This window comes from Esox lucius, chromosome 12 (assembly GCF_011004845.1).
Source record: "Esox lucius isolate fEsoLuc1 chromosome 12, fEsoLuc1.pri, whole genome shotgun sequence".
Lineage (NCBI taxonomy): Eukaryota > Metazoa > Chordata > Actinopteri > Esociformes > Esocidae > Esox > Esox lucius.
Genome location: NC_047580.1, coordinates 4,036,054 through 4,061,123, shown reverse-complemented (window position 1 = coordinate 4,061,123; position 25,070 = coordinate 4,036,054). Strand labels below are relative to the sequence as shown.

At 42.6% G+C, this 25,070-nt stretch overlaps 1 protein-coding gene across 6 annotated transcripts in view; it reads left to right on the top strand.

Moving 5' to 3' along the window:
- Positions 1-14,715, top strand: part of soga1 (suppressor of glucose, autophagy associated 1) — a 57,321-nt gene extending 42,606 nt beyond the window's left edge. For 4 of the 6 annotated variants that reach the window (XM_020051825.2, XM_010903561.3, XM_010903560.3 and 1 more), the window contains 9 exons: positions 937-1,035; positions 3,301-3,414; positions 4,317-4,547; positions 4,690-4,845; positions 4,934-5,101; positions 8,471-8,725; positions 10,114-10,187; positions 10,284-11,817; positions 11,928-14,715. In XM_020051825.2, coding sequence (XP_019907384.2) covers positions 937-1,035; positions 3,301-3,414; positions 4,317-4,547; positions 4,690-4,845; positions 4,934-5,101; positions 8,471-8,725; positions 10,114-10,187; positions 10,284-11,817; positions 11,928-12,080 — 2,784 coding nt within the window. In that variant the 3' untranslated portion in view covers positions 12,081-14,715. The remainder of the gene's footprint in view (positions 1-936; positions 1,036-3,300; positions 3,415-4,316; positions 4,548-4,689; positions 4,846-4,933; positions 5,102-8,470; positions 8,726-10,113; positions 10,188-10,283; positions 11,818-11,927) is intronic. The other 2 variants (XM_020051824.2, XM_010903562.3) reach the window with 2 other exon arrangements.
- The last annotated feature ends 10,355 nt before the right edge of the window (positions 14,716-25,070 follow it).

The following is a 25,070-nucleotide window of genomic DNA, read 5'->3' as shown; positions in this document are numbered from 1 at the left end:
TAACCATTGTACGGCTTACTACTCTCCTCACCATCCCAGCTCCCGCTATAGTTTCCTACTGCCACAGAAAATGCTGCCGGCTTTGACGCCCTACAACCTGTTATAACCTGTTATAGATGCTACGTAGAGCTCGGGCCTCGAATGGAGCCACCGCTGTGCTGCACACATCTAGTGACGAAGAAGTCATAAAGAAACATAATCAAAGGGCAGTTGTTGACTATACGTGACATCCGGGAAAACAGCACATTGAATTTGACTTCTCGAGTACCCTCATCTTACGATAGTGAGTGTTTTGAAGGGTGAGGCAAGCTGTAATAAACAGAGAAGCAAACAGTGTCAGCAGCTCATTGGTCAGCATTCAGTAGCGCTCCACGTGGCATCATATAGCTTAAGAAAGGACCCAGGCCTAAGTAATGTCTAATGTTCGTATGTAGTTTTGTCAGTCTGGAGAAGTTGGTTCTATGCTTAGAGTTAAGCTCCATTAGAGGCCTACTGAGTGCCCCCTCTCCCCCATACCTCCCTCACCACCCTCCCCCATCTCTGCATGGGCACCATGACCGCTGCTTTCTGCACTTGTTTCCCTTTCTTCTTTTTCCTCTCTCTTCTCTCTCCTTTTTGATTATTTTAATCCCCTCTCCTACGCGTCTCCTCTTACTCCCCTCCCACAACCCTTCAGCCGTCGCTGGCACTTCTCACCATTGTTTTGGTTCTGTTCTCCACTCTGTCCTACGCCACTCTGACAAAGCTGTTTTTCCTTTACATACTTTTTTTTGTCCTGTGAGGGTGTTTTTTTTCGTCTTACGGATCGTCCATTTTGGTTTTATTGTCCACTGCCACTGTCTCCCATCATCCTCTTCCTCCCCCCTCCTCTGTTCCTTTTCCCTTCTTTATGTTTTTATTTTATTTTTTCATTAACTTGCCCATGCATGCATGCAGCAGCCCGAATTTAGGGACCAATCAGAGCGTGATGTGAAAGGTCAGGAGGAGGAGGAGGGAAACTGCCACACTGACTGCAACAAGAACCACGAAACAACGGTAGGTTGGCTTCTTCACTACAGTCAATGTACACACACACACAAATTGTGCACTTTGATGACTCCAACATATGGTTAAGGTGGTTCTTTAGGCTCGCTTCCGTCATTCTTCCATGTGATGTAAGTGAATCAGACTGGAATCACTCTGCTGCCACTGTAAACACAACAACATCAACTCTTGAAGTGCAAAGAGGAAGTGCCTGCTACTTGGTTTTTGACCTTTCCATATCAGGTCTCCCTGGAAACTGGGCTGTGAGGGGGAATCAGCAGAAGTGATGAATAGGCCAGAGAGAAACACAATGGTGCCCCAGCCTGTTCTCCCGTTACAGGATATTACAGTATTGGTTTTTATGTGGAAGTAATTTGCCCCCCGGGCTATACTGTTCTAGTACAAATAATCAGTAAGTAATCTAAACACACCATATACCTCAGTATATACTCGGATCACGTCGTTGTTGATGTCAGTGGGCTGTTTTTTAAAATAGCCATAACTCAGCTGATTCCTCTGAGTCTGCGGAATGTATTAAATGTCCCTGAAATCAAATTTTGAAGCATTTTAGGCGATTAAATATGACAACATTTAGCGGGCCCCAATACATTGTTTTGGAGACCAGTAGGCCAATTCATTTTCCCTGTGTCTCCCTCAGACTTCTGTTGGTTTCTACACCTCATTCATCAGCCCTAGTCCTCTCTCTCTCTCAAAGTGATTAGGCTGCCGGGACGGGGAATTCCAGGACCGGGGAGGGAAGGACAGGGGACAGAACAGACAGCCAGTCACACCTTGGTCGCATGCCAGGCGCTGTTATCATCACGCAGGCTGCCTGAGTGCTCTGTCTGTCGGTAGAGACTGGGGTCGGTCGATAGCAGCCTGACAGGGCTGATGTATGGACGTGAAAGTGTCGCTGGGTTCTGTCAGGGTGACTGTCCTGTTCATTAGGGGGAATATTGTGCAATGGGAAATGAATGCGAGTCTTTCTTATTGGGCAAATAATTTTGCATTGGGAGTAATTGATCGGTTTGTGAGCCAACGCGCAACTGCCTTCTAGAGCTGTTAGGATTTTTTAATTGTCTGAAAATGAAAATCAGCTCCCCTCATTCTCACTTCCCGATTCCTTTGAGAAATGGAGGGTGGCAAAGGCTGCAGAAAAGATGGAGTAAGGGAAAAACACAAAGACGCTGGTAATGGTTTAACTGAATTTGTAAATCAGCTGAAAATCAATTATGTAACTAGCTGAGCAACAGTGAACTACAATGCTTTTAGCACTGTGGGGACATGAAGGTTTAAATCACAATGGATACACAATGGTTTGTGACATTCTGCATCAACAACCAAAAACGATTCCAGAGATGCAGCGTCAAGATAACATAAAATGAATGACAGTATTTTCACTTACCTGTCAAAGCCCTCAGAGAATCGGAAGACAAAGGATACTGGTCGTTGCCTTTCTACTTCCAAACACAGCAGCAACTAGTGGCTTAGCACCATTTAAAACATGTATCCATGGAATATTATGTACTCGGTGGCTATTGGATATTTTCATTTTGAAACCTCACAGGTTTTTCGACTAATGGAATGCTGTCAGAATATTTCAGTCTTCATTGGAACATCCAATCGCTAATGTCCTAGCCTATCAAATTCTACACACTTCTTGTAATTGATGAGGAAAAAAGCACAGAGTGATAATGAAAAGCTCTTGTGTCTGTTGTAATAAAGGAGGCCATTTAAGTTAGCAGTAAGGTGGCCCACACCCCGGGTTAGCAGAGGGTGAAGAAGAAGAACATTAAGGGGTAATGGTCGATGCCTCTCAGTCCTTTAACTCAGAGGTCAAATGAAGCGTGAGATGGTATTTAAGATGAGATGTTCCACAACAGGGACCGCTGTGGGTGTGTGCGGAATGTCTTTTACAGTCAGCTTGTGGGACATGCTGGGGTTATTCTTGTTTGGAATTATAATCAGCAAATCAGAGGTGTTTGTTGTGTTATACAGTCAGCTTGTGGTCATCTGGTGTGGCCACATTTAACATGGGGAAGAACCATGATAGTATCACACATTTTTATATTTGAATCGTTATTTATCCAGCTAAGTATCTCAAAAACCGAATCTTATTAAAAATAACCTGGGGCTTTTCACCTTGTTGGCTTATTGATTAAAACCAGATATCTTTTGTTTAACCCTCTTGACTACTAAACTATCCTGCTACCCCTCAGTACAGAGGACCATCCTTGTATTTGAACTTCTGTCTGCCTCCCTGTCTCACTACTTCAGCAGATCAGCGAGATGCAGGCACAGGAGACTGTATGCGGGACAGAAGAGGAACTGACTATGGAGAGACAGGCCCACAGAGACCACACCCACAACAACTCTCAGATCATAACACAGGTACACTTCCAGGGATAACACTGTTCTATATCTGAATACACAACCCTGACTATAGCCCAACAACCATGACTACAGCCCAACAAACCTGACTACAGCCCAACAACCATGACTACAGCCCAACAAACCTGACTACAGCCCAACAACAACCATGACTACAGCCCAACAACACTGACTACAGCCCAACAACACTGACTACAGCCCAACAACAACACTGACTACAGCTCAGCTACACTGACTACAGCCCAGCAACACTGACTACAGCCCAACAACAACCATGACTACTGCCCAACAAACCTGACTACAGCCCAACAAACCTGACTACAGCCCAACAAACCTGACTACAGCCCAGCAACACTGACTACAGCCCAGCAACACTGACTACAGCCCAACAACAACCATGACTACAGCCCTACAACAACACTGACTGCAGCCCAACAACAACACTGACTGCAGCCCAACAACAACACTGACTACAGCTCAGCAACACTGACTACAGCCCTACAACAACACTGACTACAGCCCTACAACAACACTGACTACAGCCCTACAACAACACTGACTACAGCTCAGCTACACTGACTACAGACCAGCAACACTGACTACAGCCCAACAACAACACTGACTACAGCCCAACACCAACATGGACAACAGCCCAGCAGCCAAACCCTCCTAGGCACAGAGCGTTGTTACTGTAAAACTGTGTCAATGCTTTGAACTATTATATGTTCAACATGCAAGCATTGAGCAAAGCAAACAGACAAAGCAAACATGTTAAATGACTAACTGCTCTGTAGCTAATCCCTTATCACAACAACACCGTCGGTAGCCCTTTACTATCTGTCGTGTGTGTTTGTTTGTGTGTGTTAATGTGAGTGCACACACGTGTCTCCTTGTTTCTCCAGCTGCAGGAAGAGCACCAGAAGGCCCTAACGCGGAAGGACTTCCAACTGCAGAGCCTAAGTCTGCAGACACGGCTGCAGCAGAAGTTCTGGAGCCAGGAGAGGAACCTGATGGTGCAGGAGTCCCAGCAGCTCAAGCAGACCCTGCTGCTGCTCAGCCTCAAGCTACGCTGCTTCCTGAAACAGTGGCGACTGGGACGCAAGCTGGACACTGAGGCCAAGGATGTCCTGGAGGTACGTGACCACACCTTATGATTAAAATGCTGTTTAGCAGAATATTTTCATTGGCTGGTTGTCTGACAGACAAACAGACTGAATGGATGTCTGTTTGATCTACCGACTGATCTACTGACTGGCTGACTGCGGGTCCCTAAAGGTGAACAGTCTGAAGGACCTGTACCTGCTGTTGGAAGAGGAGAGTCTGGCGTCCCACCCCCATCAGGGAGATAACAAGATGGCTGCCGCAGAGGAGCATCCCATTAGCCCTAGCATCTCCAAGGAGCTCTGCATGCTGGAGAAAAACTACAAACAGGTACGGGCTATTCACACAGGAGAAGAGTGAGTGTGGCATATATTCAATTTTCACCATTCACCAATATTAAATTCTGTCTGTGGCCTAGACGGGTTGCGTGAGCAGCACCCTGGCAGACCTGAAGGGAGCACTTCAGGACCTGAGCGGGGAGCTACGAGAGGAGCGTCAGAGCTCCCAGGAACTCACCCAGCAGTTTGCCCGCGCCAAGGCCTCCTGGGAGATGGAGAGGACCGAACTCAAGGGCCTCATAATCCAGGTAAAACCAGGCCTCCTACTTGAAGCAACTGAGAAATATAATGATTCGGTCATGAATTTGAATGCGTCCTCAATCGTAAACTCAACATGGCTGACTTGGCTTGGTGCTAACCAGGCAGTAAAGATGCTCTGCTGGGCCGTTATATACATTTTTGACCTATAGTGTAACTTAAAACAACTAAAAACTCTCAAAATCTATTGCTGTTTTGATAGTTTAGAGGCTTAATTTGTAGCTTACAGACATTATCAAGCAGGCTTAGCATGAGAGAAGATAGGCAATAGGACTCTAACCACCAGCGTTAAAATATCTCTCTTCTTAGAGGTTGAGTAATTACAATATCTCCCAGTTTGGAGGTTGAGTAATTACTTTAGTGTAGATTTATGGGTACCTGTAGTTTTGGTTTTTGGCTAGCTAGCTGTCTCGGGCAAAGTTATTGATTATATGGCCATTAAGAGCGATTTTGTAGCTATATTGGATCCCTAATCCAATATAGAATGCAGGAGAGCAAACCCTGGAGCTGTATGAAGATCAATTTATCGATTTATAAAGGCTGACATGCCCTGACATTCTTTACAATTTAAAAGTGAAAAACCCTGCTGAGCTGTGAACCAGTATGTTCCAGAAGTTCAGAATCTGTCACTGGGTCTTCATTTCATCACCAGTGACAAATGTGATGTATTTGTGTCAGTCCATCTGACTGGTATTGAAATGTGATGTATTTGTGTCAGTCCATCTGACTGGTGTTCAAATGTGATGTATTTGTGTCAGTCCATCTGACTGGTGTTCAAATGTGATGTATTTGTGTCAGTCCATCTGACTGGTATTGAAATGTGATGTATTTGTGTCAGTCCATCTGACTGGTATTGAAATGTGGTGTATTTGTGTCAGTCCATCTGACTGGTGTTCAAATGTGATGTATTTGTGTCAGTCCATCTGACTGGTATTGAAATGTGATGTATTTGTGTCAGTCCATCTGACTGGTGTTCAAATGTGATGTATTTGTGTCAGTCCATCTGACTGGTATTGAAATGTGATGTATTTGTGTCAGTCCATCTGACTGGTGTGGAAATGTGATGTATTTGTGTCAGTCCATCTGACTGGTGTTCAAATGTGATGTATTTGTGTCAGTCCATCTGACTGGTGTTGAAATGTGATGAAGAAGTGGGTAACTGGTAGTGAGATATTGTTTAATATCCAGGCGACTACCAGCCTGAGACGTTCTCATAACAACAGCCTCCGCCGAGACTTAAATGAACACGTTTTAGAACTGGTCCCTGCATTGCTGCAAGACAATGCATATTAACAGGGAGGGATGGAGAGAGAGTAAATAAATAGAGGAAGAGACAGGGTGCGTGTAAACAGAGGAAGGGAGAGAGAAGTGGGGCTTGAGCGCTTGTGAGTAGAAAGCTAGGTACAATACAGCAGACCGTGAGAGAGTTAGACATTGTTCCGTTTTGTGAGACGGATCCCTCCCTCTGCACTCCGTCAGTCATGGTCCAACAGGGGGATGGTGGAATAGTTTCATGCCCTGGAAGCAGCACTGTGCAGTGGGGATCTCTGCCCTGGCGGCACCACCACAACCACTCACAACTGGGTCACAATTTACAACCATGGAGTTGGCCAGGCCTTTTCCTTCCTCCCACCTCGCTCCTTCCTTCTAACTCTTGTCTCTGTCCTCCTGGCAGTAGTGGTGGGTTTTGTTGCTGACAGGGACAGGGAAAGGGACTTATTCTACTATGTTTCTAGACCATTACTGCCAGGGCTCTTCCACGGTTTATAAAAACAGACACTTTAAAATGAATGCCAAACAAAATAAAACGATTGAATCATGCAACACTCTGAACAAGGACTACCTTTCAGAATGTCCATTTAACATTTGAGAAAACACATTAGAAAAATCACTTGGAAAATCTGCGTCTTCGTTTCACTCTGTGACTTTTCCCCCCATACAACTGGCAGGTTTTTATGGGTATTTCCTGATGAAACACAGCTCTATACATTGACTCTAGGAGAATGCCCGGCCTAGTCTGTAGACTTGGGTGAAGCCAGTATTATGCTATATATGTTTTCTGTTTATAAACCACCACAAGAGCTAGATGAGAACATTATATTTCAGCTGAAACACCAAAAGGCCCACTTCTCTGTAAATCAAGCATCCCTAATCAAAGCATTGGCTCTCCTTCCTGACTGGTAAAATGTTTAATCTGAAAGGGCTGACAGGTAACTTCACCAAATAGGAAATGAAAACCTCCACCGCCACCAAAGATTACAGCTTGCCCTTTCCCCAAATGTGCAGTGCAGTGAATTTATTAGATTACATTTATTGACTAACCTTTATGGCACCATCAGAGCTTGAATGATTTTGTTTCTCTCCTATTTCTTTCATCATCTGTTGCCCCACCCTTTGAGTTATGCATGCTTGTAAGCACACATACCCACATACACACATGGTTTCCCACACCTAATGCAGTTTCACCTTCACCCTACAAACGATAACGTTGTGGTGCCCTTGTCTTGTGTAGACCTACTGGGCTGGTGTCCAGGAACTGGATGGCACAGCTGGAGCAATTCTCTCCGTGATGTGCTCTGCCAACCACATCAGTAAGACTCATACTGGCATTGTGGCTTGGTACCAGCAGCTGTTGCGCTTTGGAACCAAGTTTAGGGCCTAATGCTTACAGATGCCAGGCCGCCCTCTAAGGAAGTCTGTCTACAGTGGTTTCGGTTGGAATTTGGCCTGAATTTGGTGCATTCAAAGCAACATTGTTATTTTTTCTTAGCTATAAACCTCCAGACAACCATTAAGTCACCTCCCCGCAATGCCTCACCAATAAAACTCATTAGGGATATTCATCATCAGATGAGATCAACGCTCTGTCACCATGGGAGACAAACGATGTTGTCGTCCAGTAGGACGTCCAGACACCTCCATTAGCACCCTGTTCAGGCCCCATAGCGATTGATGGCGCTGTGAGTTTTAATGCGGAGAAGAAAAGAGACAGACTCATAAAAAAAGAAAGAAAGAACAATTGCCTCCTTGAAGCACTGCTTGATTCATTTCAATGGCAGGCTGAGGGCAGAGAGGGGAGTGGGGGGGCTGAGAGAGGAAAGAGGGGCCTAATGAGGAGTGTGGGGGGGGGCTGAGAAAGGGGCAGAAAATGTTGTGGGCTGTCTTCATTTCTTTTCATTTAATGTACCTTTCCTGATTCTGTTTTATTTTTTGATGCCTGATTCGTTTATTCTCCGAAACCTGATTTATTAAAAATGTCACACTAGTTTTGCTGTCCAGAAACGCATGGAACAAGAACGGGAATACTGACTTCACCTACCTCCCGCTCCCTGTCCCCTCCTGTCTCCCTCACCTTCCAGCTGGAAAGTAAGTTGGGCAAGGCTGTGCTGGCCGGGGGGGAGAAGGACCTCCAAGGACCTCCTGACCTGAAGGTGGCAATGAAGAGGGAGTGTGAGGAGCACCAGCACCTCCTGGCTGAATCGTACGCCGCCGTCATGGACCTGACCAAGCAGCTGCAGATGGGAGAGAGGAACTGGAGTCGTGAGAAGATGGAGCTCCTGGACCACTTCAGTCAGGAGAGGGGACAGTGGGAGCAGAGACTAGAGAGCAAAATGGTAACTTAATTATTTACACCTCACAACTGATAAGGTTTCATTGTACTGTACACCACTATACTCTATGGTTCTCTACACACTACTACAATGTATCTCTCTAGTCTACACTATTCGAATCTACCCTAATATACTCCAATAAACTCTATGACACTATCCTGTCCTGATCTGCATGTTCTACTCTGGTTTAAACATGAGGATTGAGGGTGACACTGACTTTCCTCGTATCTTGTCATTATCCTCTGTTTCCTTCACGCCAGTGGCTTCTGTTCGTCCTCTGTGGGCCGTTTTGGAATGGGAGTGTCACTGGTGGAACATTGTGGGCTTGTATGCATTACTGTTCTCAGTGACTAGTTTAGTATTTTCCATAGAGCTTTCACTGTACAAAGAATTACTGGCCAATAGAGGAATGCATGGAGAGAATCCATACAGCTGAACATGTCTAACCACACTGGAGACTGTGGCTGTGTTTGTGTGTGTGTATTTAAATGTGTGGGTTTGTGTGTGTGTATTTAAATGTGTGGGTATGTGTGTGTGTGTGTGTTAGAATTTGTCAGGCCCTTTAACCAACGTATCTTCGTTACCTGTGTCTATCTGGCTGTCATCCAGTCTGTCCCAAATTACAGTCTTACTCTCTTGTCTTTGGCAGAAAACTGCACAGCAAACATGGCCCATAGCACACATGAGGATGTCATTATTTCAGGCAGACGTCTCTGTCTCTGTACTATTTTCTCCAGTGGGTTGTGTCATTACTGTTGATTCTGTTATTGTCGCATGACTGCAGTTGGTTCTGTTAGGGTTGTATTGGCGCTGTTGGTTCTGGTAATGTTGAATCACCGATGTTGGTTCTGTTAGTGTTGTATCTCTGACTTTGGTTCTGTTCATGTTCAGTCACGGATGTTGGTCCTGTTAGTTTTCTATCATGGCTGTTGGTTCTATTTGTCTTGTGTCACTGGTTTTTTAGTGTTGTAGCACAAATTCTGGTTCTTTTGCATTGTATTATTGCTCTTAAAAACAAAAACAATTAAAACAAGTTGTTTCCTTTTCCTGATAATGTAGGCAATAGTCATGTACTGTAAAATGTTAATGAATCTCCCCATCCTTACTCTCCTTTCCTTCTCCTCCCTTGTCCTCGTTCCTTCCTCTAACAGGAAGTGGTTTTGGTGGTGTGTGTGTAGTTTATATGGGAATGTGTAATCCCTCTAAGAGCTGGTCCTGAGTCAATGTCATTACAGGGACAGCGAGGTCTCTGTCAGGGAGGGATAATGTCTGTCTGTCATAATGTCCACATCCTCATCATGCCTTCCATTAAACACAGCCTATAAAACCTACCGACCTGCTTGGGTAGCCAACTAGAAGACATCATCTCATTGTTTTACCCTCTCTTACAGTCTCTACATGACATAACCGCCTCAGAAAGGGAAACCTCAACGTTACAAATGACAAATGGAACTAATTTACCAAGGTAACAGATGTGTGAACCATTTAAATGTTTTTATAGTTGCATCTGAAAAATAAAACAATTGCTGTAGGTTTACTGATATAATTGTTATTCTCCCAGGACCAAATCTATCCAATCCATGTCAGAGTTGGAGGGTCTGATGGAGGCCTGTCCTTTCCTTCCGGGTCAGGAAGTCAATGGTTCAGCCAATGAGAACCAGACCAACACCCAGGCCTTTCCCCTTCTTGCCCATACAGACTTGGGTGATCTAACCAGGAAGAACTGGAAGTACTTGACCAATGAGATGGCTCTAACGGAGCAGGCTGACACCCCTTTCAAGACGTGGGACTGTCCCAATACCCCCAATAGTTTCTTGGGCCTTGAGAGCATCCAGAGGAGCTATACGGCCCCCGATAAGACTGGCATCCGTATCTACTACAGCCCCCCAACCATGCGCCGCTTGGAGAGCAGGCTTGCCAAGGAGAATCAGGACAAACCTCAAGCCCAGCAAGGTCACCTTTCCTGGGACTCAACCCCGTCAGACGCTGGGCCCAGGGAGGGGCAGCCTCCCTCCTCCTCCGCATCCTCACCTTTGTCCTACGACCAGTGGCTGAGCTCTCTGTCCAAGCGGCATAGGGGCCTCCTGGAGAACGGCAGTGGGGGAGCCGGAGTGGTCCCCTTCCACGGCCTTGAGATATCGGCCAACCTCTCAGACGACATGAAGGAGATGACCAACTGCGTCCGCCAGGCCATCCGCTCCAGCTCTCTGGAGAGGAAGTGCAGCAGGGACGTGGGCAGCCAGACGGCCGGGTCATCCAGCCGCTCCACCCAGACGGCCCAGTTCGTGAGCGTGGGGCTGCAGACAGACGGTCACCGGGGTCTCCACACCAAGTCTTCCTGGTCCCCCCGGGCCTCGTCCTCGCTGGCGTCCGCCCGTTCACGCCACATCTCTTCATCGCTGGACAAGGTGCACGGCCGCATCGACAGGCCCTGCTGCTCGCCCAAGTATGGCTCCCCCAAGCTGCAGCGCCGCGTCTCGGCCTCCTCCTCCAAGCTGGACGGAGGCGGGTCTTCCTCGGCCTCCTCCCGGGACCGCAGCTTGTGGAATCTGCACCAGCGCTCCTCGACCTCTAGCGGTTCGGCCTGGGCCCGTTCCACTACCACCAGAGACAGCCCCGTGCTCAGCGGCCTCAACGACGGACTGTCCAGCCTGTTCAGCGTTGTGGAGCACTCAGGCAGCGTGGAGTCCCTGTGGAAGAGTGAGCCAGGGGCCAGCCCTGCCCGACAGGCCGCAGGGAAGCCTTCTGGGCCTGGACCAGATACCGGAGCCCAGAAATATGGCCCCTTCCAGGAGTTCTTCAGAAATGTGTGCAGCCGGACAGGGACACCTTTATCTGGAGGACAGAGAGAGGTGGCGGCTATTGATGAGCCCAAGCCTGAATGCCTGTCAGTCATTCCCTCACTGGTGGGGAACGACAGCGTCACCAAGATCGTCAACAAGAGGTTCATGAGACAGATGCCCAAGGAGGAGCTTGGGTCCACCTCCAGAGACCCTACCACCAGGGACCCCACCTCCAGAGACCCCACCTCCAGAGACCCCGCCATCAGGGATCCCACCGCCAGGGATCTTGGGACCATGAATTCCGGCATAGAGGTAGATAACATATAAACACACATACAGGACATCTTATCCAGACTAGTGTCTTATTCTAGCAGCTCTGTCATTTAAGAACATAACTCTTTACGTCTCATTCCCTGTCCCAGGACTCAGCATGCGATTGCACCTCACAGGCTCTGACCTCCTGCTTCGCCCGACCTTCCCGCTCAACTACGCGCCATTCGCTGGGCAACTGCATGCACCGCCCCCAGGAATCTCCCAACAACATGGATGAGAGAGTAGAAGCAGGCAATGACTGATGGATCAGTTAGGACCTGGAGCTGCAACACACACACACATACAAACACACAAGCATACTGCCTCATCAACCCACTGCCACGTGGTCTACAGTACTGTCATGAAATGTACAAACAAACATCTTGGCCACACACTCATGTGCATACACGCCTGAAAACTGCCACATAATGCACTGTTACATAGATACTGTGTGTTCTCGCAGTCCCTCACAGACTTCAACACAGGACCATTGTGTCTCTCATACACACACATACACAGGTTTCTAGAATTGGAAGTCAACCCAAGCAGCACATTTTATAATGTCATGGAGGAAGAGCAGCATCACCTAGGATTTGTCCACCAAAACCACTGCCAGGAGAACACCCCCACTTCACACATTCTTGGATAATGACCTCTTGGGAATATTTCCATTCCCTACTTAACCCTATGTGACATGTCATTTATGTATGACACAATCCTGTATTTGCTAAAGGTGGTTAAAGGCTTGTAATCTACCTGCAGTTGCTAGTATGGTGGTCAGGACTCATGATGTCAGTCATGTGTACTGTATGTATAGAAGGATTTACATATAACCTAAACCCAGCTGGAAAGATAACCTCCTGCCCGAAGAAATAACAACAACGTCTTGTCCCATTTTGAGACACAGTACATTCCTTTGTTAAGTTACAATTCCAATGACACACTGGTTAAGTTGTTGATGCGTGTGTAAATGTGTGTGTGTGTGGTTATGTGCGTGTATGTGCGAATGAGAAAAATCTAGAGTGTGTTTCCTGCATTCCTATGTAACAAAGGTAGTTGTTGCACTGTGTTTCTACTTCATTGATGACTGTCAGGACTGTTTCATGACCTCTCTTCTCCTGCTTTAAATGTAGGCACAATGTCCTCTACAGACAGTTAGCTCCTTACTTTTTTGAGATACTGTATGTGTATTATATTTTATAAAAACAACACCATTATCTTAACAATGGGATAAACAAATAAAGCAGTTATGAAGAAAGTTATTTGTACCCAAGATGAAAGAGACTGAGGAATTGTCTAGTTCAGGGCAACCCCCAGCTCTTTAACCATCCAACCTTCAGCTCCCAACAATTTATGGATTTTTATATTTAAATATAAAATGTTCAATCAGAAATAATAGTAGATCAAATACAACAATCTGTTCCAAAACACAAACAAACCTTTTGTTAGGAATATTCATCTTGCTCAAAACCAACTAAAACCATAACAAAAGGCAAATATATGCTGTTTCTCAGTACTAATTGGAAGGCAGGACCATGTACACGCCTTAGAGCAGGACCAAAGTCTGATTGTCTGGCTTGCTGATGGATATGTACATCATTAAGGCCACTGCAGTAAGTGAACAGCACAACTCCGTTTAGAGCTGGAAGATAGTGAGTTAATGTGAGATTTTCATTTTACATTAAACTTTACTAGAGTCCCATTGCTATACATTTACATTTAAGACATGTAGCAAATGTTTTTATCCAAAGTAACTTACAGCAGTATGCTTACTTGATGTACTGGCCCCAATGAATTAACCCCATAAGACTGGTTTTGGAAGCATATAGCTATTGACTGGGGTCTATTGTTATAGCAGCCAAGATAATGGCCAGAATTATCAATATCTTTTTTTTCTTTATTGTAAACATCAAGTCAAGAAAGAAAGATCACTTTGTTTCAGTAAAACAGCATTGATTACAAAGGCTAATGCTTAATAATTACTCAATTACTTGTGGGACTTCATATGGGTAGTTTTAATTAATGACAGGAGAAAAATATTTCCTTTGTGGATAGGTATATAAAAAAAGTAAGACTGTCCCTCCTATTTCATCAGACAGCCGCTACATCCAGGTCCCTGCTCTGTGAACCTGAATGTCCGATTTGTGGTGATTTCTGACTGCTATCATTGGTGCTGCATATAATATGGTGCCGGGGTCTACTTTCTTGTGCCTCTTCATTAAAATGAATTGTAATTTTGTGGGGTGGAAAATGTGTTCTTCTAGTCATAAAGGTTGCCTACCCCTAGTAGATTTAATTGACTCCTTCCAATTTGAATTGTACCTTTAAGGTTTGACAGCTGTCAATCAGTCTGTTACTATGGGGACAGTGGTAGCGTTGACTTTGAAGTGCCTGTTAGATTAGATCAGCTTGCACCAAACCGCATGTCCCAACTGAAACCCCAGGCCTCTTCAATGGAAACAATGAATTGTTCTTTTAAACACGATTACGGTAGGACTGAAATAGAATGCTACATTCTGTCTATAAGGGATGCACAGTATATTATGAACATCACTCAAAAGTAAAACATCATCTTAATAGCATGGAGAATGATCAAATGCTTTATGTTCTTTTGATACCAAGGACCTTTTTTTAAAATCATTTTTATTTGTTTTCCTTTTTTTTAAAATAAATGTTTGTATTTGTTTTTCTCTCAGATTGCCATGGTGCTGGACTGATGCACTGGTGCATATTCTGCCCCATTTTAAAAAGTGCTTTTTACAAGGCTTTTCGTTATGAGAATGGGTTCAGCTGTTGCTGTATTAGCTGTGGCATACATATAGAATTCTACAAATTGCTGTTGTGGTCAGTCCCTGGCAGGTGCCTTAATGATAAGCATGTCAATGTCCTACAAAAAAACAAATTTGGCCACCACCTCTTAGAGCCTCAATGAACATGTAGCATGTCGATACACACACACAGCATCTCTCATTTTCTCTACAGAAGCTGACTTAGCAGGCTTTTGTGTGTTCTTCCCTTCTTGTTGCAAAAAGGGATGACTCCTCTTTAAATAGCAGATTACAGTACTAGGCTTTAGTGATGCATCTGTAAATGACCTTGTGGTTCAAACCCACAGGCCTCTCCCTGGCCCAGCCCTCCTACCAGCGATGAGGAGGATTCCAGTCCACACAGACAGAGTAACTGGTCTGGTTCCTCATGCCTTTGATAGAAGCTGTTGCCATACCCATCCTCCGCTACCTCCCTGGCCTCCACTCAGGAAGCCTCTAGACCTGGAAAAAACAAACAAAATGCAAAGCTGTCTCTTGTAAATACCTACATCCCTACCTACCTGAGGTTCATCCATTTTATTGTGTTGTCAGTTAGGTTACTGGAGTGCCTTTGTCAAATAAAGATGTATTGGTGAGCAGCAGCTCCCAAGACAACTGCCTTTACCTACTGTTTAACTACAGTCCACAGTCCAGAGAGATACTTACAGTGTAGAGATAAGTTAGTGTTACTTCATCTTGAAGGCTCTGCCATCTCGTCATTAAAGGTTGACTCAGTGAACTGACGTACATGGCATAAAGTAAACAGTATAATGGGTCAATTTCCACAACTAACTTTAAAGTGACAGCTCGCAGAGAAAAAAATTTTTGGGGTGTATATCCCCTTAACTTGAGTTGTGTCTGAAGGTTCATGGTGTCATAATCCACAATATGCTATTGTTCGCTTGTTTTCTATCATAGCCCGGAGCTAACTTAATTAACAATGTGAACATTTCATTTACATTGTGAACCATGTGACCACTATCGAAAAAGCTGCATTGAAAATGGAAGCTATCTCGTAAACACTTTAAATTAAGTATAGTAATTTACAAAAGAATTGACACTGGAATTAGACTTTTTAGAACTGGCAATATTTCCCTAACTTAGGCCTCCAGCTGGGCTGGTGTTTACAAAATGAAGCAAGTAGACACTTTCCCTTGGGGCAAGGAATCGACACAGATTTATACCATTAGTGAACAAATCTGACAGGTGAACATAGGAAGTACCAGTGCAGTTGAAAATACAAATTCTATCAAAAGGTTCTTTGAGGTAAGAGACAGTACCAACGTAAATTCATAGTGTTTTCAATGTTTTTGGCTGCAATGTAGCTTTTGCAAAAACACTCCCACGTTTCAATTCATTAAAAAGTAAGATAACTTTGGGCTGGGGAAGAAGAATGTAGTTGCTTATTTTGGATTATAACACAATAGGACACAACTCAAGGTAAGGGGAATTTCAATCAAATACAACATTTTGGAGAACTATCCCTTTAAAGCAAACTAAAATGATATGAAGTATCCAACAACACTGAATCTACCTTTTACACAGTTACGTGGTACAGAGTATCCAAAACCACTTTGCTCTTGTCCATGGAAGTCTAGATTTATTAAAGGGAACTGATAATATTATTCCTAATAACATCAGGTTTTAAAGTTTAATGTAAAGATCTTTCACCTTCAGTTTTTTATGTCATTCTGGTCTAATATATACCTTCTATCTATCTGTCTGTTAGGTAAGGCTGTCAGGCTATTCCCCCTCAGGTAAAAGTAGCAGGATAGACAGCAGGTAGCCAGGGACAGCAGATAGCCTTGGTTTAGTCTAAAGCAACAGTCCAATCAGAGAAGGACATTTTCTGCTAGGCTATAGAGGGCAATGGCACTGTTCCACACCACTTTTTTTTTTGTACTGAAGCAAACTGTATTCCTTCACCTCCTTATCCTCACTTGGCCCATCACAATGCCTAGCAATATGTACATGAAGTCTTAGCTTACTCTGTTAATAATATTAGCTAAATTATTACTGAAAATATTGCTTGTATATTTGCTTTATATATTTCCTTTCTTTTTTTAAAACATTGTGACATTTTGAATGCAATGACTGAAAATTATGAGGAAAAAAATTTCACATGTATTGTAACTTGAAAAGAATACATGAGCGTGTTATTTGTACTATTTCTATCATTGCATAGAGAATAAAGCTGAATGTCTACAGTAGCTTACAGCTGACTGTTGAAGTATGTAGCTTTCTCCCTTTCTAGAAACACATGAACATTCATTTGTATATAGACCAATTTTGAAAAAGGAAATGAAAGGGGAGAAATAATTTTTAGGAGGGGTGAGGGGTTGTTGGGGGGTATTCCAACCATGTAGCCTGTTCAGCTGCAATGTCATTGCCTCCTGTTTGTCATATAGTTCACAAATAAACGTGTGTTCCATATAATAATTATTTCTCTTCATTTATTTTATTCGCTAGTTCGTTTCTGTAGCACAGCTGTCTCCAAATACACACTCTGGGCTGACTGGACAGCTGCAGAGAGAAATGATGAAACACTGAGCAACACATACAGGCAGAGATTGAGGGAGAAAAAAGAGAGGCTGGTGTAGAAGAAAGGTGGGGGTATACAGTGGGGGTTAGAAGTGAGCGAATAGATAAAGAGAGGAGTTTTTATTACAGTTGTAGTTTTGAATTATTATTTTAAAGGAAATCTGCAACTTAGTTCTTGGATGTGTTGTTCACACAGGGTCACGTGTCCTCTAGCGTTCTAATTTTTTAGAATAGGAGTGAGAGTCTCCACCTCTGTGTCTGACACAGGCAGCTCTCTGTCCTCCCGTTTACACTTGACTGTGATGTCACCAGAGGGGAACTGAGGTTAGGAGGTTTCTGGGGAAGGGGAATGGTTAAAGGGGCGGAGCATGATCCTCTTGGCTTCACATCCTTGAAAACATCTGGGATTTCAGTTGAATCTTTTCTCTTTTCAAAAGAAAACAAGTATGGATTTGAATGCGTCGCCGGCCGGCTGGTAGGCTGGTCAAAAGAGAGGAAATTACCTCACCATAGCGACATTTAAAAACAAAGAAAAACTTCCTGTTTGGGTAAAGTTGACACTTTATCAGCTGTGGTTAAAATAAAACGCAGAGCCGATACAGACCCTGCTCATGATTTTGGTCGGTGTATGATGCACAATACAAGTTGTGTCTTTATATATTTATAATTTGTCAAGGGAGTAAAACAAGTAATACATAGTCAATCCTATGAGATTAATCTGTCACAAAAACAACTAAGTTCATTATTATCTTTAAATTTAGACTTTCATTTTGAACTGACACAGACGAACACCAGACTTACATTGTGATCAGTGAAGAGAATTCTCTTAGATTTCCCCATTCCAAGTGATTTGAGAAAGACACAGTTCTGAGAAAAACCTGAGAGGGGAATATCAGAGGAATAAAAAAACTACCTTTTCCCAAAGGGAAAAAGGATAAAGTGCCAAATAAATAAATAATAAACTGTAAAGAGAGTCCGCCCAGAGGGAAAGAGCCCTCACACAGCCACAAGCTACCTTGCAGTAAAGCACCCATAATGCATTTCATTTCACACTTGGATGCATTCTAACTGACCTGGCACTACCCTCACCACAAACACCTATACACATTCACAAATTTGACTACATGTGTATGGTCAGATACTAAGATAGACAGGAAGACAGATGCATGTAATTCCATGTATAAATAGAATGTTTACAAGCATTGATCATGCAATGATTTGTAAGTCCAGTTGTTTGGTCAATTTCCTGCCTGTCACTTTTAGTAAGTGGTCCTGTGGGTAGAATAAACTGAGCAAAATGGCTGTGGTGTTTTCCAATTGTATTATTATTTTGGATTCTCAGATTTAAAGGGCACATTTGGTTGAACTGAATATCTTCTTGACTTTGAATTTTGAACTGTGTACTTCTGACGGATTTGATTGTTGCGTATTTGAAACAAAAAAGCGTTATTTCTTTCATTCTGCTCATCTATGGCTGCTTTATTGTCATTAAAAGCTGTAAAATGATGCTTTATAACACAACATTGTTGAAAACTTGTCACTGTGACATGCACATATTGTATAGTTTAGTATATAGGATAGTAAGTATTCCTGTCTGAAGGTTGAGGTAAGGAGACAGGGTAGATCATAGTAAGGGGATAATTGCACATAACAAAAAAGTGTCTTTAAAGGAGATTACAACATTCTTTAAACAGCCATTACCACTTCAGGTGTATTGAAGTAATGTATACCATTAAGTGGGTAACAGAGGTTGCATTAACTCAGGATTCTGCATTTTTCAAGCAGAAAACAATTAAACAATTGAAAACAAGAAAACAATTGAAAATGCACATGTATTGACCATGAGATTGCAAGTGAGCAGGGTTTTCTGAAAAGTTTGATAGTCCAAATATTAGCTATACATGCTCTGTTCTCTGCCTTTCTGTGCAATGTGTGTGGCAGGAGAAACTTTGAGTTGCATTGTTCCTAGGATACATATGTACTTTCATCACTTGTCTTTCCTGTAACTATTCCTAGACTAGCACTTAAAAGTCTCGAGGTCGGTCTCTTGGTCCCCCACAATATTCATAAAAGGCCAATTTGTCCCCCCAATAATCTATTGTGATAATGCGGGCAATATCTTATTCAATGTTAGTGTGTCTTTTTCTTTGTCTTTTTCAGCCCACTTTCCAAATCCATTCCATTTGCCTTTTATGAATTAAACCATCTCTCCTAAAATCCATGTCATGCTTTACCCTTTACCCTTTACCTTTGTACTGGACTTAATTTGAAGCGGGAGATCCGATCTCAGACAAACCTGACTTCGCCTTATATGGATGGTGAATATCCACTTTTCAACTATCTTAACTTTATCAGTAAGATAATGAAAAGGTGATTGCCCATTTCACTTGAATTTTGAACTTCGATTGGAATACAATACAACTTGGATGGAGCATAGTGACCGCTAATATACCGAACAGGCTAACTAGAACAGCCTACAGCACAGTAGCCTCTATCGTTAGCTACAGTAGCTAGCCTTGCTGGAATATTAACAGTTTGTGGCCAGTTTATCAAAAGTCCAATCCATCTCAGCGGTGAGATAGCTTGTTGTTCTCTGAATTGGGTTACAAAACTGCTCTTTTTGTAAACTTATTTTTAAACTTTCGTCCCTTTCTTTGCTTTGGGGTGGCGGTCTTATTTTATTTTGCTGCAGTGTACGACCTCATGATCAAGCCAATGACAGCAGCTGATATCTGAAACTTTGCACTACGTTGCTGGATACGTTAGGCGTTCTTAAAAGAGTAATAGTTTTTTCATCATGTTCTGTAATAAAGGAGACCACCTTCGTAGTAATAGAGCTGAAATATGGGAATGTCCACTAAGTATGGCTGATTGTATTATTTCACTCATTTAGCAAAGTGAGTCTGAACCAGAAGCAGAGAGTCAGAGAGATGAGATGGACAATAGGGTGAATGCTGAGGTGAGTGATAAAAAGGATACTGCAGAATAGCCCTTTGGACCAGTTTAGCTTTAAATGTGTTATGGTGTACTGTGTTAAAGTTTGTCTATTTTGAAGACTTCTGGCCTAAGAATGTGCACAAAAACATAACATGATATAAAGATAATAGTATGTGTATAATTCAGAAAATCTGAATGTGAAGTAGGCTACATTTTAAATTAGATTGTAAAAATAGAAGAGTTTTGATAATGTTGCCTGTTTTGAGTTTCAGGTAAGGCAGAGAATGTGTTTGGATCATTCTCATACAAGGTATGCGCTGGTTAATTTTCATGTTGATATCATTGTGCATATTTCACTTCATTAAGCTTCTTGAATGTCTATGGACATTCGATGCATTGGAGATGGAGATAGATAGGGTGTAACGTTATCATTTTTATGTCTTTACTATTAGTCCCTAAAAAGGTTGTGCATATGCAAACACAGGAAGTCGCACACCTGCATCTGACTCTGGCCACCCTAATTTGTGACTATTTTGCTCTTGGTAACAGGCACTGTATTTCTTCCAAAGCCACCATACAGCTGTGTTCTGCCTTTGCCATGTCAGTGAAATCAGCTGTTATTTATTGCTGATATGACTATGAAAAACACCTGAGTAGGTTTTTCTATGTAAATGCAGTGAAAGTTACCTGATTTAAAATTAGCGGTAAGGCTCACTGTTGATCAAAGTACAATCCACAATATATTGTTCAGATTTTATTACTGTGATTTAGGAAGAAAATACAGACTTCAGAAAGCTAATGCGACAACTGCATTATGTAACATTAGTTTTGATGGTTTAACTTTGAAAAACATGCTCATACAACCCGTGGATTTCCACAGATGTTTAGCTTGTTGTGGCTACATTTATACTGTAATGGCTGTATAAAGAAAATTGAACCATGGATTGTATTTTCTGTTCGCAAGTCACTTTCCTTTTCCAACAGATTGTCCCTGCAACTACTGATGCGCCTTACAGTGCAGCGAGAGAATAGGTTTAAGACCAGTATTATGTTATCCACGCTGCTGTTGTTGCTGTGTCAGGGGATCTTGGCTGAGATACAGATCTGCAGTTAAAGATTGTCTTCCTCAAATCACAATCTGTGTTAAAACAGGTCAATGATGAGAGGGAAGGAAACCACCTATCTCAACTTGTAAGTGCCATGGTATTTTCTCCCATATCAGGCAAAGTAAAAAAGAAAAAGCAACCGCGAGAGAGAGAAAGGGAGATAGAGGTCATTCAACATCGATTTTCTGTAACAAAAATAGATTAAAGGCCCCCAGATCCAATAACCCCCTTCTATTTAAGACCTTCTCTGAGAAAAATGCCGGTCTTAGCAGAACTTAGCAGAAATGCATACTACACACTTCACCAACAGTGCCAAGCAATCTCACCTTAAACAAGGGGTCCAAGACCGAAGCCCCCCTAACACCAATCAATGGGGTCAGTGGCTACTGGACAGGGGTTAACTCTATACCACCCCCTACCCAATGCATAATGGCTCAGTGTATTATGTTTGAACCGTTTTGATGTGATCAGGCTTTGGACTTATAAGCATGTGACCGTCAAGATTGATTTAACCTCCCAATTCATCTATATAGTATTTTTTTCAGTATGGTGATACCATACTCCTGTTCCTTTCATAATGGATGGGGATTAGGGCCAACTTTCCTACATTACACCACAACATCCCCATCCCTTTAAAGTGGAGCTGAAGATCCACTCTCCCTCTTCAGGGCTCATATTAACAAAGAGGCCCTGTCCTGAACATTGAAGGTGATTGACTCCTACTGCTTGAACCTGGGTCTTGGCCATGCTGATGACTTTCCCAGATTGGATCGTATAGACATGAGAAGGGTTTGGACTGGATCCCACACAAAAACAGGATGCAGGCAATGGGCCTCCTTCAATTAAAAGTGAAATTGAGCGCAACGCCAGGAAATTGAAGTCCTTTCTCTCGGGCTTGACCGAAAAACAATATTTGTTGGGTGGTTTTAGGCTGTAGCCGTATAAACTGAGGAAGGGTGTGTGTTTCCCTTCACTGATCACGTAAAAGAAAACCCAGAGGTAGTCAGTTTAAAGCTGTGTACTCACTGGTCTTATGTAGCCTGGAGCTTTCCCAACACATTACCATCCAGACGAGGTTTAAAAAACTTTATTGATAGCAGAGGTCAAATGAGAATCTGTGCCCTAGTTCTCATTGAAAAGCACTTACAGTGAAATTGGTAGAGAGAGGCTCCTTGTTTCTATTATAATATTTTTTTGGAAGAGAACAGACTTATTTGATTTTAATTTCCAAATTCCAAGACAATCGGAATCTGTTCAGCATGAAGAAGCATCAGAAATCTATTACACCACACAGGAAGACAGCTGTAAACAAAATCACACAAACAGGAGCCCCCTAGAATTAAAATGTAATGCATCTTTAATTGAAACCTGCACTATTTTTATTAATGTTTGGAAGCCTTTGGGACAGTGGGCTGGTGACTGAGCCATATTACGCTTGGTCTTTGGTGAGGTATGCCTACAGGTATACAGGATAGCAAATGAGTCAATGATGCAGGCCAGAACAAATCAGTGAAATGTGGTTTCAAATGATTAGGTAATTTACATTTCTGCTAATGAACACTACCTAGAGCAGGGGTGGGCAATATTTTTCACTGGGGGGCCACACTGAAAATGCCAGAGAGCATTGTGGGCCCGATTACTTTTTGAACTAACATGCCTAAAAAACACACAACATAGCTAACTCTGTTAACTGGCATATTGTATTTATGCCTATTTATTTTCCATGCAAAAAAAAATTCATAATTGAACTTAATTTACTTCAACAATGTTTTTATTTAATTGTTATTACAGCAGGCAAAGGCCTAAAAAAATCCCTTTTTAGGGTTATTACTCAGCAAATGTTGCAGCATATTTGCCTTAAAACTTAACTTTCAACTCAACAGAGTAAGCTACATTACATAAGGTATAGTGTATAACAGTTATTATGGCAGACATATATTTATGAAATCACTTATGAAGATTTTCACTCAAAGCAAATGTTGCTATAATTGCTTTCATCGAACTTAATACAGTTTATTTTTATACTACGTGCTTTTAACGACAGCGATTCCAGCAGCCCAGACCCAAGAAATCAACTTTTAGGGCAACTCACTCAATATGAACAGGAGAGCCTCGTATGGGCGTTGACAAGTGAGATGAAGTCAGGAGTAATTTCTGTTGAAGCAGTGTGCGGTTCTGTTGAAGCAGTGTGCGGTACTGCTGCAAGATGTTCATCAGTGAGGCTGCATCTGCGCTTGGACTTGTTGAATTGTAGCATCGGGTGACAGTTTTTGTATTTCGCTGCATGCTTGCTCTGAAAGTGCCTCTGGAAATTGTACTCTTTAAAAACAGTGACGTTAGCTTAACATATTAAGCAAGTTGCTTTACCTGCGACATCTAAAAATAAATATTTTCCAGTCAATAGCTTTTTAAATAACCCTGCTTTCGTTATCAACTTTTCTTAGGCTCATTTCCAGAGATCGCTAGCCATTAATTGCGTACAGTACGTACAAATGATAACTTCCGCGCGTGGATTCTGGTGCTGGTCCCTACGTATCATAGCAACGCAAATACCTTGTTTCAACTTAAAGGTATTTTAAACAGACAGTATGATACTGCTGGGAGTTCCAGTAATAAGTACAGCAAATATAAATAAATATGCAACAGTATATAAAGTAACGTAATCTGCCGACCTCGTCAGGTATTTTTTATTTTGTTTATTTTAAGTTTTGGATGTATCGCGGGCCGGATAGAGAGGGCCTTATCTTGCCCAGGTCTGACCTAGAGCAAGATCTCTTGTTCCCCTTGCCGGTAGATCCCAGAGGAAACAGTCAATCGTTTGGGAGTGAATGATTTGTCATGAGGACTGACACCCTGCTTGTTCCTTTTGCCCCTTTTATCTTTCTGCCTGGCACCTCATATTCTATGTGGTCAGTAAACGACTGCAGTCCATTCTTTCCTTTTTCTCTCTTTCTCTGTCTCTCTCTGGCCAGCCTGGTATGGGCTCAAATGACTGCCAAATGTCTTGTGGGTAAATAAAGCGATTTGCACACCTGTAAATCCCAATCCACACAACGGTTTTGCATTTCATAGTTGTATTTAAAGATCTGTGAATGTGTGATTAAAGACGTGTAAGAGCTAAGATTTAGCATCTGTACAAATAATTTTTTTGCAAGTATTAAAAAAATATTTACACATACACGACTTTAGAATTACACATACAACTCCTTATTTATGCAGACAAATCTACAAATACAACTCGCAATTTACAGATACAACCCCTTTCACTGGAGATCTCATTCATTTCTGATAGGGGGTCAAAGAAAATTACCGCCATAAAGATTTACAAGTGCGTTAGATTTGCATACTTGTATTTCCAAAGTTGTGAATATGTAATAAATAATATGTATTTTAGCAAATCACTATCTATGGATACGAAACAGTTTCTACAAATTTGCAAATATACTGTGGTGTGAAATTTGTGCCAAATGTCAGCTGGTAATGTCAGGGGTAAACGTTTAGCTAATAGCTAGGCTTCCATGCAGCTAGCGTGGAGGACATCCTGGGTTGCACATCCATTTGATTCAGGTAAGAGCTTTAGGTAAAGTTGTTTTGTAAAGTGAAAACCATTGCATGTAAACCAAATGAACATATGTCAAGACTTTGTGTGGACATGAGTGACGGCAAAATATTAGATACAGGAGCTAGCTACAGTCCTAACGTAGCTAATTGTGTGTTGTTAGTATATTATTTTTGCTAAATAACATCACAGTAACCTCATGTTAGCTAATTAAGTCTCATACCTAACCGGTAGTAATTATAAATGCTACCTGTAACGTGTATCTTGTTAATCAACATGTGCAACCCTAGCTACCAATTAATA